Source organism: Neolamprologus multifasciatus, chromosome 3 (genome assembly GCF_963576455.1).
Source record: "Neolamprologus multifasciatus chromosome 3, fNeoMul1.2, whole genome shotgun sequence".
Lineage (NCBI taxonomy): Eukaryota > Metazoa > Chordata > Actinopteri > Cichliformes > Cichlidae > Neolamprologus > Neolamprologus multifasciatus.
In genome coordinates this window covers 14,344,124-14,360,039 of record NC_140441.1, presented here as the reverse complement: position 1 = coordinate 14,360,039, position 15,916 = coordinate 14,344,124, and the positions used below count along the sequence as shown (strand labels likewise).

General features: G+C 41.4%; 1 protein-coding gene across 5 annotated transcripts in view; it reads right to left on the bottom strand.

Annotated features, from left to right (window-relative positions):
- The window catches only part of dennd4c (DENN/MADD domain containing 4C), a 205,021-nt gene that overhangs the window by 182,190 nt on the left and 6,915 nt on the right, over nt 1–15,916 (bottom strand). For all 5 annotated transcript variants that reach the window (XM_085149402.1, XM_085149385.1, XM_085149372.1 and 2 more), the window contains exons 2-9: nt 8,877–9,187; nt 4,724–4,976; nt 4,565–4,634; nt 2,833–3,002; nt 2,490–2,731; nt 2,311–2,377; nt 2,122–2,180; nt 1,287–1,431 (exon numbers count right to left, since the gene is read on the bottom strand). In XM_085149402.1, the coding sequence (XP_085005528.1) occupies nt 1,287–1,431; nt 2,122–2,180; nt 2,311–2,377; nt 2,490–2,731; nt 2,833–3,002; nt 4,565–4,634; nt 4,724–4,976; nt 8,877–9,175 (1,305 nt within the window). In that variant the 5' untranslated portion in view covers nt 9,176–9,187. The remainder of the gene's footprint in view (nt 1–1,286; nt 1,432–2,121; nt 2,181–2,310; nt 2,378–2,489; nt 2,732–2,832; nt 3,003–4,564; nt 4,635–4,723; nt 4,977–8,876; nt 9,188–15,916) is intronic.

The window sequence follows — 15,916 nt, the reverse complement described above, 5'->3', positions numbered from 1 at the left end:
GTATCTCTCTCTCCATCTTCTTGTACATGTAAGGCTTGTCTGAGCATCGAGTGCTTAAATAACAAGCTGTGCATTCTGTAAGCTCTTAATTAGTGTTTTTATTTAAGTAAGCAGACAGTTTCCTTCTCTGCAGTTCTGATGAATGTTGACTCGACAATAGTGACTACTACTTATGTCACTTTAAAGGAAAGTGTTGGGTTATCCAAACACAGTGGAGTTAAACTGTGCATCTGCAGCGTGTTATTCATTTAATCCTTTTGCAAATATATTTTTGTTGCTGTGTTCCTTAATGAGATGTTATTGTGCAACACTTTATAGTGCTAACCATATGTTTCTTATCTAAAAAGTTCAGATAAGTCAAGGAAATGCAAGTGTCAATGTTTTGCATGTGCAGATTGAAAAGTTAAACAACTGCACAACTGAGACACCACAGCCTGCAGTCATAATGTTGTTTTCTTGACTTTTAATGTGTATGTTTTTCATTTTAATCACATGGTTAATATTAGACCTGATTTTCAAAACAGCCCAGGCAGTGGCTGTGTGGTTGCTTTGCATGTCAGCACTAGGTCGAGCTGATGATTCATTTCTTTCCATACTGACAGCAAAGGCAATGAAACACTGCAGGCAAATATGAGCTAAATGGACTCAAAAACAAAGCGAATGCACTGAGGGGAACTCCTGCAGAGGAAAACACACAAATTCAAGTTTCCAGCTTTGCCTAAAAACAGGCGGCTCTTCATTAGAGCCCAATATAGGATTTTTAAGAAGGATACCGATATGTGGTGATTAAAAAATCCAACATTTTGATCTATCGGCAGATGTTATTTTCTTTCAGACACAATGAAAATAAATAGATTTCATTGACATTTTTTTGTGGATGTTTATTTACTCATTTACACTCTGCCCGACTATGCTCGGATCAGCTGGTTCTTTTGTTTTGTGACATTTAAAAAAAGTGCTGCAAACAGGGACGTTTCAGAGTGCCCTCTGGTGGACAAACTAGGCGATGTCAATACAGATAATACAGTTGAAGGGTGTTTCTCTTGTCTCGTGTTTGTTTTTGTTTTCTCTCACCCCGTTTTCAGCCATTATAATTGTCGACACTGAGAAATGAACAAAATCCAAATTTTGGCCATTAAGACATTAAAAACTAATCTAAACTGTAATCAGACTAAGCAGGAAAAGCTTTGCTAAAATCCAATCCAGAAAATAAATTATATCTATTTGAGTATATTTGAATACATTTGAGTATGACAATATGAGAGTGCATGTTGGAGCCTACTCACAGCCACCACAGCCTCGGCCACTCCGGTGAGCACGGCGGGTCGGAGCGAGTGCAGCAGGATCTTGCTCTCCAGCAGGACAAAGTGCAGCAGTGTGGCGCAGTTCTCCGAGCCCAGATTCATCAGCAGAGTGCCATAGTCTGCCCCGCTGGCACGGAGGGAGAGAAGAGAGGAGAGGAATGAAGTGATGAGTTCAGACAGGGAACGGAAAGCACAGCGGAAAGAAAAGGAGAAGGAAAAATAAAGGGAAAAGAATTTGGAAACAGAAGGGTTCATTGCTGGGTCTGTAACCAAATGTAACCAGAATTAATCAAATGGGAAACAAGGAAAAGGCAGAAATACAGGCACAGAATCAAAATAACACCATCAACATAAAATGTGTTGTTTAACAATCTCGCTGTCTGCTTTACTGCTTCAGTTTGCTAAAGTGCTCCATTTTCAGATGCTTTTTTTCATAATCTAACAAACCAATCATTTTAAAAGCCTTCATAACCACAACTTAAAACTGACTGCCTTGTGTGCAGTAATTCTGTCTCCTTTAAATCTCTATTGTAGAGACTGCAGCACACATGACTTTGAATATCAATAGCAGCTGGTGCTGGCTTTAACAAAAGCCTGTCAATCAACATTTTTATGAGGTTTCAAGGTTGCATAAGGCAGCGTCCAGAACTACAAAAAGGAAAATAAAGTAGCTGAATTACTCAAATCAGTCGGAAAACGGCAGAAGTAGCAGGAGAAAAAGGCTTTAAAAAAGACGCCGATGCAGGAATTAACCGAACATGTTTTTTTTTTGTAGAGAAATGACTTTGTTATGCATTTATTGAGCAGGCCAAGGTACCTGAGCGGTAAGGGTGTACACACGGGCTGGGAGAGGATCAAAGTGTCGTGTACCGAGAGCTGCAGAGGACATTAAATAACATCAGTAACAGAAAAATACAAAAAAAAATCCCAACAAATATTCCCTGAGTACTGCACATGTGGAAACTCAGATTTATTTTGACCAACAGCAAGAGAGAAAAACTCTGACCTGGACCAAGATTCTGGGTCTTTGAGGGGAAGGAAATGAGACATTGTGCATGAAGTGCGAGATGTGCCTGTTGAAGGAAATAATAAAACTCATGTTAGAGGTTTCCTTTTAAAAGGTTGGCATTAAAGTGGCCAATGAATGATTTTGAAAGTTTCCACAGCTGCCAAGTAGTTTCCTACTTTTCAATAGGCAGTGGGTGCGGGCCTGAGACGGAGAACTTGTAGATGAACATCAGGAACTTGCGGAAGGACTCAAAGAAGGGCCAGCGGGAGAGCAAACAGATGCATTTATTGGTGTTCACGGGCCGGTTGGGGATCATCTTCTTCTCCACCGTGGTGAGAAGGCCCAGCTGGATCTTCTGCTTCTCGCTCAACAGATCTGCTGGATATGGCTCGTAAAACTGGATGGCTGATCCATACACCTGGCAACAAGAGGTGGACGTTAAAGTGTTTGAAACATTTTGGCTAGGCAGAGAGTTTTAAACACTTAAATTTAAATCTTCCTTTAGTAGCTATGTCTTACCTTTTCACCAGTGGAGATGGTTAAGACAAATGTAGAAAAGACAGGCAGAGGGTCACGAGTGTTCGGCGCCCAGCACTCGATGTTGGCACCCATGGGCAAACAGAACAGAGGTACAGACTCTGACAGAGGGAAAGACTCATAGTCCTCTTCTGGGTAACGAAAGATTAGACCTGGAGCACAGAATAACACACAAACAAATAAATAAAAATCACATGATGAAACAATGTGGTCGTTCAAAGCAAGACACATGGTAACGTTTAAGTTTATTGAATAGTTTGAATAGGTCTTCAAACTTCCAGGCAGGCCTTTAATCCCAGTCTCCCTGCAGGGATTAAACTCCTACCGTTAAGAAAAGGGAGATCAGTATTTTGAAACTGATGCTCTTACAGTCAGCAGCCTGTATAATTCATTTTGAGGAAATAAGAAGCTCAACTTGATGTCTGTCACTATGAAAAAAAACACACACATTCTTCTGGTCATGCATGGACACACACACATGCGCGCGCACAGCAGACGCACCAAAGGGCGTGGCGGGAAGTGCAGTTGTCCGAGATGAATAAACAGCCACTTCACAGGAAAAAGGCCGGCCAGAAGATAAAGCCGGCCTGCATGTTTCCACAGGGCGTGTATGTTTGTGTGTGTGTGGACATGTGAACCCTGATGGCGTTACGCAACGCAGCGCTCAGAAGGCCAAACTGCTGCGGAAGCTTTCAGTCAGTGAAAATGTCACCCAAAGATCAGCGATACACGCTGAAGGTGACCTACACACGTAAGCAGTGGCCATTGTGACGACACACAATGCGCCAACACGTCTCGCTGCTGCAGTTTTGTTATCAGCGTTTAACATAAATGCACATTTTGGAAAGACTCATGACTGCAAAACATCTTCCCCTTTTCCTCCTGCCTGGACACCGTTTGTCCAGTAGATCTAGTGTCCCTGCTGTCCCTCCTCTGCACAGGTCCAAACCATCTCAGCCTCGCTCTCCAAGTTTGTCTCCAGACTGCTCAACCTGAACTGTCCCTCCGATACACATGTTTCTAATCTTGCCCATCCTGGTCAATGAAAGTCTAAGCATCTTCAGCTTTGCCACCTCCAGCTCGGCCTCCTATCCTTTTGTCAGTGCCGCTGTCCTTAAACTATACACGAGAACAGGTCTCACTACTGTCCTGTAAACATTCCCTTTCACTCTTGTTGCAATCCTTCCATCACAGTTCACCTCTGACACTCATCACCACCCATCTCCACCCTGCCTGCACTCTCACACACCTCACCTGTGCACAGTCTGTTGCTTTGGATGGCTGACCCAGGTATTTAAACTAGTCCACGTGTAACCAATGGTTACATGTGCCTCTCTCATTCACACACACTCTGCTTGCTTCTACTGTTTAAAACACTATTATCTAACTGGTCGGTAACACAACGATCAAAGTGATTTACTGATATATTGTATTTACTATTACTGTCAACCTTTTACGTTTTGCATAATATTACAGTACAGTTTTAACTAAGACAAAATATTGTTTCAGTTATATATATTAACTACCTGCTCTTGTAAACAGCTTTAACACCACATGAGCAAATCATTAAAAAAAAGAGAGAGATAGTGAGGTGAAATCAGATGAATCAAAGACTAAAAACTGAATTACACAAAGACGGACACAACAACGTGACAGCAGTAACCACTGTTCAGCAGCTGAAGATGGCATTTTGAAACTGATCACTTTTACTCACCGGCTTTGTAACTGATGGAATTTGACGCGGATACCGACTTCTTGTAACACAGGAACACGCTGGAGCCCCACTGAAAGATCGATCACACTCTTATTATCTATTTGAACTTTCATGAGTGATGCTACTGAAAGAGAGCTAAGAAACTAAATTCAGACGCACCATGCCGCAGTTGAGGTTCTTGTCCACTTTGCAGAAGGTGTGCGGCGGCGTCTCGCCTTTGCTGGTGACGATGACGCAAATGTCCGTCACGGCCAGCGAATTCTGCGGCTGGACGGGCGGTGCTCGGCGGAAGGTGATGAAGATGCGCTGCGAAGTTGCAGAGCTGTTGTTGACATTCGCGCAGCGTCCGTATGGTGTTGCCTGGATGACCTCACACCCCTGGATGAGACGCTCCTTACCTTCATAGAGCACCCTGAAAGACAACGAGTAAGTAAAAATGTTACTTTGGGAAAAAAATTGGTGAAGACTAGAAGAATTTTAATATCTCTGAATATTTATATATTTAATTTTTTTTCTTAAATTTTTTTACATCAAATCCAATATTGCCAAAATCAAACTGCAACTTTAATCTGTTAAAGTTCACTTTACACATATTGTAGCCACGTTTGGTCTTCGTGCATATTCACTTTTTGTCCTCACTGAGGACCAGTACATAGTTTTACATTCACAGTTAGAGGCTAAACTCACCACCAACTTCATCTCATAAGTAGCAGAGCACCACCACACTGGTATGTGAGGTACAGACATGGAACTCGATGAAAAGAATCAGGGAACTGTTCCCAATCAATGTGATAAATAAATACAACTTACACAACCATAGAAGGATAAGAAGATCATAAATAAGAGAATGCAGGGACACTATGGGTGCTAATACAGCTTTGCCCCCCTGCAAAACCAAAGGAAAAAAAAATAGCATATCTCTCTGGTCGGTTATATTTTTCCTAGCAGTAAATTTTCCAAGTAATGATCTTAACAGTCTAAAGTGAAGGTTTCCACGGAATCCTCCAAAGTAATTATTGACAGGATAAATTCCCGGCTGTCTTACGTCTATGCCTACTAGCTATTTCCATCTTCCGTGTACCAACTTTTATTTCCTGATTGGACGCAGACAATAGAAAACAGTGACAAACAGAGCAGCGCCAAAACTGATAAGAGGACATATTTGATATAAAAGAGACAAACAACTAAATTATTTCATAGATAGGAAATAACAAACAGCAGCTAAACCCAAAAAAAGAGAAAACTGAAGTTGACAGAAACCTACAATCTAACAGAAAAGTTACCCACGTCTTAAAAAAAAAAACACATTTACTATTACTTGAATCCTGTGCTGCTCATAAGAAAACCTAGAACAACATGCCTGATTTCAATCACCATCTGCATGATATAAAGTCACCTTACAACATCACATTATTCTCTAAACTGCATAGACGGCACACTAAATATTAACACATCACATGCTCACAGTGTTGGGAAACATATTTCCACAATGGAAAAACAAACATTAGCAATCAAAGAGTCATTTTTTTTTTATGTCCTCTTTAGGGCTACACCGATATCTGCCTCTTTAATTGCTAAATGCTCTGCTGTGTGGAGCAGCTACTGAGTCAGGTGTTTGTTTTTTAAATCTGATCAACCTAAACAGTAACCGTGCAAGCTGTAAACCCCAAATAATAATCAGAAAGGTGCTAAAATGAGCAAGAACTGCAGGCGGAGTTATCTGATCTAAGGGTTTTATTACTAGTAACTGTAGCTTTGAGTCTCGTAAGCTGTCAGAAACATTATGCTTACAGAAAAACACAGAAGGACTGATTTCTGTAAACTCCACGCAGCTTTGCTTCAGTGCAAGTACGTAGTTAAAATGCAAGAAACTACAATTTCTTCAGGCACACAAATCTGACAAGGCATAAGCTCCACACTGCTACTATATGAAAGCATCCTTCCCATGGGAAAAAAAGTGTATGCCAGTGAGACACTAAATAAAGGGGTTAAACTGTGGCTCTGTGGTAAGAATAATCTCTGGTTCTCCTGTTTTACAGAGAGGATCAGTGTGTGGTCAGCACTGCTTACTTTATTCTGAAAGCTCTGGTTTCTCTTTAAAGCCTCGGTAAGTCTGTCTTCAGTGAGTGATGTGATTCAGACTTAGTAGCTGACTCATTCACATCACAGACAGGAAAGTGGTTTTCGTATCCAGCTCACAACAGATTAAACCCTTTAAATGTTACAGCTAAAACGTTCTGTGTGCTACCTGTCTCTGTGACCTGCTCCCTCCCACATTGAATTTCACACAGCCAAGAGCTGCAGTCTGGAAAGCCATCAGTGCCCCACTGTGTTGGATTTTTTTATTTTTTGCATGACTGCAGGGCTTCTGTAGCAGCACGCTCCATGTCCTCCCTTTCCATCTGGACAATGCCACGTGGGAGGCCAAAAGCTTTGACTCCTACCCTCTTCAAACTAGGACTAAAAACACACTTTCTGATCCATGGGCAGGGCCAGAGGCAGCCGTTGCAGATATAATAGTCCTGAAACACTCCATTTATTCTGAAAAGAGTGCAGGACAAATCCAAAGAGGCCAAGAGGACAGTTGCCAGCAAAATTCTCATTTAGGCAACAAAAACAGGGTCTTAATGGGCACGGTAAGCAGTCATGCTCTGGAGCCCCGGGCTGGGAATGTTGGACAACAGAAGGAGCGATAAATTATTTACGCTTCACTAGATTTACATTTATTCTTTCACTGGACAAGCGGAAGGTGGAGTAAAAACAAGCATCTTCTCAAACAGCTTTTGTATTAAATTCACAAATTTTACATTAAGAGTCTAAATATTTGTTAACAGTAACCCGCAAGAAGACCACGCTGTTATTCAGCCTCATCAGAGGCATAAGTGTCTCAACTGATGATGACAAAGTAAAAGCAGCTTTACAAGTTTACTTCTATTTTTTTCCTATTTGCATGCTGAGGGGGATTGCACAATCTCATGGAGGAAATATGACTTTGCATACAATCTTCTGTGTGTGCAGGGAGTCACGGCTATAAAGCGATACCTAGGAGGAGGAAATCACATTAGTAGCATGTGAAATAAACCAGATTCATTACAGAATGGGAATAAAGTCTGAGGCACCAGATCAACGTTTTTTATTTAATCCAGTCTTGATTTTGCAGGCAGGAGGGGAATCTTCCAGAGAGGGAGCAGGAGAATTCTGGCAGTTGTAACCGGAAACTCCAGTTTGTTAGCAGGAGGAAAAAAAACAGGCTTTAGACAAAGCTCAGGTGTGTGAAGAACGTGAATGCCTCGAGAGGTTGCATCACTGTTCTGAAAGATGCATTACTGCATGAGATACTGCTCCTTCACTCAGGTAACAGGATAAAGTGCTGCTGCTGCTGAGATGTAGATTAAGTGTTCGGCTTCCTGTGACGCTAGTAAGGCTTAGGGCATACCTCGCTGCGTGAAGTGAAATATATTGGAGTTCCCTTTTAAAACATAATAGTAGGAAGCAGGGAAATTTCTATCATCAGATACGAGCCAAGAGGCGTGGCGGAGAGGGGGAACTTTGTCACAAAATAGGGGAGAGTGAATAAACAGCTAACTCGCCTACTTCCTGAATGTCTGCAGTAATGTTTTGTCAGGTATAAAAACAAACTGACAAACCTAACAGTGCCAGGTTCTGATTGGCAGGGGGAAATAAAACCCAAAAAAACAAAAACGGGGTTTTTGACAGTGACAGTCATCAAATGATGCTGCTGAAAAGGTTTTTTCATGTGAAATTCTGAATGATGACGTGACAGCACCGGCACACTAACGATCCACTTAGCTGATTGATCAGATTTTTCACCACAGGGCTGCTTTCTGCATATGATCAACTGCCAGCATGCCAGCTAGCAATCTGCACAGCAATTACAGCAATTACAGCAATTTGTAGCAGGTGTAATTGATCAGCTTGTTTCTCTTCCACACAAGCACACTTCTTTGTCTAACCTGCCTTAATCACAATAACACAGCAAGAAATCAGAGCGGTAGGACGAACCTAAAGATTCACAACAAAGTGGATAAAAAAAAAAAAAAATCTCATTCCTCATTTTTATATACTTGGCAGGATGAACCAAACATATTTCATCTGTCTGAATTTACAGCTTACAGGAGAACTTGTGTATGGATTACATCATTTTAAACACATGAGTTTAAAATGATTCATCAGTAAAACCTAGTTCTAAAATTGCTAAATAACCCCACTTATAATGGTCTCCTCCTCCTGCAGGCAAATGAGCATTTGTGATTACAAACACCAGCATACTGTAAATAAATGGCTGACTCACCCGATGTCAATCAGCGGAGGTTTACCCCGTCCTCTCTTGTAGCAGAGGAAGAGCTCAGGGCTCTTGAGACTGCCATGATTAAGGTTGGCTGGCTGGCCGCTGTAGGTGCTCTCGATACAAGTGAAGCCTTCAGGCACTGTTTCCCCTGCTGACTTGTTAATGACGGCCAACTCAGTGATGGGCGCTTTGGGCCCGGTGGATTTAGTCTCCGACAGGTCCTGCTCCAGGGGCGTGGACTTGTCGGTCAGCCCGGCCACCACAAAGTAGTCGGTCACGCGGTGACCCTTGTCCTCAATCATGGCTGGATGTACCTGAGAAGAAAGAACATAAAAAATTAACATTTTTGATTTCAACCTCATATACAGCAAAACTTCTTGTAGCCTTCTATTCTATACTGTATTTAAATGTTCTTACAAAGCACATAGGTCAAACAGAATTAGCCTGCAAAAGACTCTAATCCAGTCCAACTGGGTGGCTCTGGAAAATGTGAAGGAGGGCATACATTTTGGAGTTTTAACTAGTGGTACAGACCTCCATTTATGTAATGAAGCACCAGATAAACAAATAAATGACAGAAAATTTCCTGTTTTTTCACCATCTACTGTAGAAATGTATGATTTATGATTTTAGGTTCAAAGTAAAACAGGACATATTCTGTCAGCTTGCAAATAAAAATCTGTTTTACAATTACAGGAGAGTCTGTGCAATGAGCTAACAGAGCATTTTCACAATTTTACACATACAATTATTACAATTTATCCCAAATAAACATATTTATTTATTTTCCTAGAAAAAGCGAGATGTGTTGTTGAAACTGCACTTCGTTATCTTACATTAAAGACATGTCAGAGATTAAATGTGTAGTTAAACTTCTTTAAACTGACAGAAAGGCCAGATTGAAGATCAAAGTGGGCTGCATGTGGCACACAAGGTAAAATGACATCCTTAATGTGGGTCACGTACATCAAAGATCTGCAGGTCTGCAACTATAACTGCAGCAGAAAGTACATCTTAGCCAGAAGAACATTTGACTTTGAGACAGTAGGATGGGTTTCACATGCATTCCCCAGAAAATAAATACGGTGGTCAATGCAATGAAAGGATCCTTTAAGACTGTCGCACTCCACCGGAGCGCACACACACTAGGGAAACGCAAGATTTAACAGGGGGACTGGATCTGCTGGCATTCCCAAACACCCTTGTCACTGTATATCACCGCACTGCTCCAAACAAGTCGAGAGAGTTAAAGCTCTGGTGGCTGCGACAAGCCAAGGCAGAGCGGCCGAGGCTGGAGGAATGCTCAGAAATGCCACTGAGAGTATAAATCAAGCAGACATCCAAGTCTACAAAACTGCTGAAATATGGTCTCAAACTGGGCTGGCACTGGCGTAATGCGCCTTTAGGCATCATGTATTGCATGTTTTCGAGGTTTATGCTTTCCCAGTAAACCTTTGAGTCACAATGCCAAGTATAAAGTTCACTGTCAGGGACTCAGTAATCAGTTACAGACCAAGACGCAACACAGTCACACAGTGCTGTATGGTAAAAATGCAGAGAGCGATGGTTCATCCGCAGGATGGTTCTGCGGCTAAAACTAAAGAGTTTATTTCCTTAAGGCTCAATATCACCACAAATGTTCAGTTTATAACAGGTGGTCCCTCAGTAGATAGTGAGGTAAATATGGATCTCAAATCTGCCACTTAAACAGTTAAGAAACAGAGCGAACAAGGAGAAAGTGACTTAGTTACTTTTTATAATTTCTCCCACAAGGGTTTTCACAATCAAAACACTTATTGAAGATGCAGCTTGAAGCCATAATTAAGTAGCATGGGATCATGGGATGTCTTCACCACTGCCAGTGATGATCTATCTGAAGTAACTCAGTCATTTATTGCTATTTCATTCTAATGAGCGTTAGTTTGAGTAATTTCCTGAAGCCAACAACCACCAATAGAGCCACCACAGACAACATTATGAGTTAAAATCAATAGTGGGGCAGCCTGCCACTGTTCTCTTTACTAGCATGTTGATCATTGTCATAATGTTATACTCGGCAGGAAACTACAAATAAAACAGAGCGGTACATTAAATATAATTATGGATTTCTCCTGGTCTTTACATTTTTGGAAGCATAATGTAAGTAGGCAAGTGAAGAAATATATAAAACCAGTCATTTTGGGATGTTTAAAAAGGGAATAGGTTCAACATTATAGTCTTAAGGCAAGCACGTCTATGCCCTCTTCAAAGAGCTTTTAGGACCAACTCAGGAAGTTCAGTTTTTCCACTAATGAGTCAGCATCTGCGGCAGGACAGAAAAAGAAGCCACTTTGTACAGCCACAGACAGCCCTGAACTTTATGACACAGCTTAATGCAGTTCTTTGTAGTCTTCTTGTTTCTATTTTTACCGGTCGACATGATAACGCACTGCAATAATGCCACGGTATTATCATGAAGCAACAATGCAGGCATTCTGAAAGTTGGGAGAGGTAAAAATCAAAAAGAATACACGTGAGGCTACGTTTGTGTGCAGGAGGCTGCAGTTCAAGGTGTGGTAGATCGGCTACAGTGAGGCAAACACACCAAACACACTTTCCACACAGTTTCAAATCCTTTCTAGATTCTCAACCACTGACAGCATACATTCTGGGACAACCATGGTATAATCTGTGTCACAGACATTTTAAGTTATGTTTCATTATTGTCATACAGGACATGACTCACTAAAATGAAGAATTCATGCAGTGCCACTTTCTGGGCTCAAACTTGGCTTGCTGCCTATGAGAATGTGCCAAAATTGATTTGTTTCGAGAAGACTGCCAGCTCTACGGTCCAGGTAACTTTCAACAGTTAAAACTGGACATCTGCCCAGGATATGGCCTCCCTTTCATTACAATGCTGGGAAAACGCTCCAGTAAAAAGAGCCGAGTGCAATGCGTCAACACAGCCATTTAAGCAGCGAAACCAGTAAAGGTTAATGTCGTGTGTACGAGGAGGCGGAATGATTTCTACTTTTACCACCAACAGAAAACGCAATAAAAAAGTGCATTAATGAGGACAGGAAGTAAGAGGCAGGAGGGATCCGCGATCTATCGAGATCTACCTGACCGGGTTTACTCACTTCAGTCAATAACGTCTATTTATCTCTGTACTCAATGGCCGTGTGTTTATTTGCTCTACGTTTAGTCATGTCCCCAATACTTGTTTATTTTTGTGTCCACATATCACTACTATTTATTATGTGACAACATCATTGCAGAGGCAGAGTTAAGACTTATTGCTCTGAAAAGATTTACTGCACAGTTTCCATGGCTACATCTCACTTGTCAAAACCCTGTTTAAAAGCAAAATGCCGTTTTCTCCATATTTGCACAGCAACAAACCACACTGTTAAATGTGCTCTCACCAAAGTGGCCAATAAATGTTCTCTGGTGGTTTAAACATTGACTGGATGGGCTTTCTGTGTTTGTGGGTAAATAAGTGCCTCTTTACAGCCAAAACACTTGACATGGAAAAATGGTCCAGGGAGTCTGTTACAAATGAGCAGCTGTTTCAAATGTTTAGTCCACAAACATGAACTGACCATTAGCTTCTAAGCCAGTAACTGAAATTTAACGTTTATTTTAATTTACAATTACAATATGCTAAACCCATAGACTGTATGTAAAAGATGGATATAGTCTCCGTTGCACATATTAGTTTATAAAATACATCTTAGGAGTTTGGAGTCTGATATTGTGGAGCCAGAAAACAAATGAGTTTCAATTTATCAGCTAATGCCAACTTACTTCCAAAACAAAGACCCTACATTAATACAAAGAAAACAGAGAAACCCCCAACAAGAGCAAGTGCTTTGGCGACAGTGGGAAAGAAAAACTCCCTTTTAACAGGAAGAAACCTCCAGCAGAACTATGCTCAGGAGGAAGAGCCATCTGTCACGAGCAGTTGGGGGTGAGGGGAGGAAGACAGGACAAAGACTCGCAAAAACATACATTCTTAGGTGGTCTGCTAGAATATTTTAACCACACTGAAAGAAACATTTGTGTAAATAATTAATTGAAAGAAATACTAAAAACAAAGTCAAGATAGTAGTGGTGGTAGTGATAATGGTGGTGGTGGCAGTGGTGGAGAGGACAAAGGCAGTAATTGTGAGGTGCAGACAGTACAGTGCCAATGTTTCCTAATATCATTAAGCAAAAAGGTGTAAAAATACATAAAAAGGAAAAAATAAAAGCATACAAATTATTCACCTCATTTAAGTTCACACTACTTTCTCCCAAAATTTCTCTCTGCCACCACACGTTATGTTGGCTTTATAGTACCACATTTGTGTCTGTTTCCATGGGTATATGCTACACAAACCACAACAGACCACAGCTTAATGTGGAAGATACTCGTGTGCAGGTCAAACGCTGATTGGCTGAAACAATAAAGGAAGTGACTGTGGAGTTAACAAACTGCAGAAGTGTGAAAAAACATCAAAGACAGCATGAAAAGCACAGACATGAAGAACAGTCAGAGTCATTTTAGCTCTTTGTATCTTGTAACTTGGCTCTTTTCTCTGGCTGATTGATAGACCAGCAACGGCTCCCTGGTGACAGCAGACAAATATGAAACCTCGAAAAACCATAAAACCTTGAAAACGCCATTATACTTAATTTATGGCGCTGCAAGTGCGTATTTGCCTACGAAGAGAGGTTTTCAACCAATGGAAACGTGCTGCCTCCAAATCTCAACTGCACATTGCTCGAGTGTGTCGGCCGTATGCTGATTGGTTGACAAGTTGACCGGAAAAACTGAGTTCACAGCACCAAAAATACAGACAGCAGCTCCACGGACACTTTTCGTTGTTTTCAATACTCAGTTTCACTTCAGCTCTTTTTATGTTAGAACTTGGCTCAAATAAGAGTACACGTCAATGCTCCCAGAGGAGTCAAGCTAGGCTAAACACTTAGTTGAGCTGTGGTGGCGTAGGAGCAAGAGGGACACACGCATACACATTTATTTCCCATTAAAGGGGCTATACCAGCAAGAAAGCAACAAAGAGTGGCAGTGGCCAAAAGAGTGAGCGGTGAAACTGAAATAAAAGCAAAGTTCAAAGCTCCCAGTTTAGACACAGTGTAAGACCTCGTGTACTTATGCTAAAGGGAACTGCAGTTACTTTGAGCAACACCTTTTATGTTATGGTCATTTGAGCCATAAGATAAAAATATTGATTACAGATGGATACAATACAAGGAGGGAGTTACCTACCTGAATATATCCCTAATGAGATACAGTGAGGCAAATGAAATGTAATTTTCATCGACTGCCTTCATTGTTACAGTAGTTCAGGCTGTGGACCAGTCATGTAACAGCAACTACTCAACAGTGCCTCATTTTCTTGTATTTAGAAGAAAGTGATCAACAGGAAAGGACTTTGGGTTCCTTTTCTTGACTTTTAAGAGTCGGCTTTGCTGGATATCATGCACAGTTTAACCTCTGCACGCCATCTCCTGTAAAACAGTCATGCTGGCATGAAAAATATCAAGGCTGTGAGTCATACAGCTTCCTAAGATAGTTGCCATAGATTACCACTTAGGGGTTTTGCTTCCCTGTGAACATTCACAGGGAAGAACACTAAACCAGTGAAGCACTTACTTCACAAAAAATGCTAAAATACAACATCGAGGCTGGCGTGCCATTCATGACACTTGGTATGACATTTTGCTTTCATGCAATTAGCCCCCCTTTTTTCAAAGAACAATAAATTCAGTACTGAATTAAACAAATGCTGCAGCGAGAGCACCGACAGGGACTAGAAAGGGAGAGCATGTTTCGACCAAACTGGCTTCTCTTCATTGGCTTCCTGTTAAATCCAACATCCTTAATCAGGAATAATCAGGCCTAATCTTATCTTAAAGAACTTATAGTAACATATCATCCCAAGGGAGCACCCCTCTACTCTGGAACCAGCACCCAGTTTGGATCCAGGAGGCAGACACCCTCCCTACTTTCAAGACTGGGCTTAAAACTTTCCTTTTTGATAAAGCATAAAGTTGTGACTGCATCAGGTGACCCTGAACTCTCCCTTAGTTACACTACAATAAGCCTAGGCTGCATGAGGCTTCCCATGATGCACTGAGTGTTTCTTCTTCACTCTCTATGTATTTACACACCCCTCTGCATTTAATCATTAGTTATTATTCATCTCTGGCTCTCTTCCACTCTGGTTTTTGTCCGCCCTTCCTTAAACCCTTCTAGAGAGTCCTTCCTGTTAAACCGGGGTTTTTCCTTCCTACTGTCACCAAGTGGATGTTCAGGTCATATTTGTATTATTGTAGGCTCTTTCCTTACAATATAAAGCACCTTGAGGCACCTGCTGCCGTGATTTGGCACTATGTAAATAAAACTGAACTGCGGTTATCATATTACCTAGGTTTCACTGTTGTGCTGCGTTAATATTATTTCTAATAGGTTAACGGAAGTTAATGCAGGTTGACGTAAATACTTGTTGTCATTTTGAGCCATGATCAATGACATCCACCACAGAGAAACCACCGCATATCATTTCCTGTTTTCAGAAAATGGGTCACTGAAGGAACACGTTATTTGCTGTTACCAGGTTGCTATTAGAACTGGGATTAATCTGTGATAGTTTATACTACATTGATTGTGTACACTAAAGAGGGTAGGTTAGCCACTGAATAGCTCATACAGCTACTGATATCTGTCACTGTGGAGCACAATCAGGTCACATCCACCAACGGCACTGACATTGCTTATCTTCTTTTCTCGCAGGGCCAAACATCCCCTGATGTCATCAGGTGCGCCCACAGTGGCGGTCACACTACTTTAAAGCATGAAGCCCTAGAGAGTCCCACGTGCATTCACCACACGCCCCACAACCATACAAATATTTCTTCTCGACAGCTTATAATACATGCCGCTGCCATAGCAACCGAGGCCCAACAATACCAGGCTGCACGACCCTGAGCTGTGACTAGTGTTACTCTGGCTGAAGAAATTGATCTTTCAAGGGTACATTCAGCTTAGCTACCAT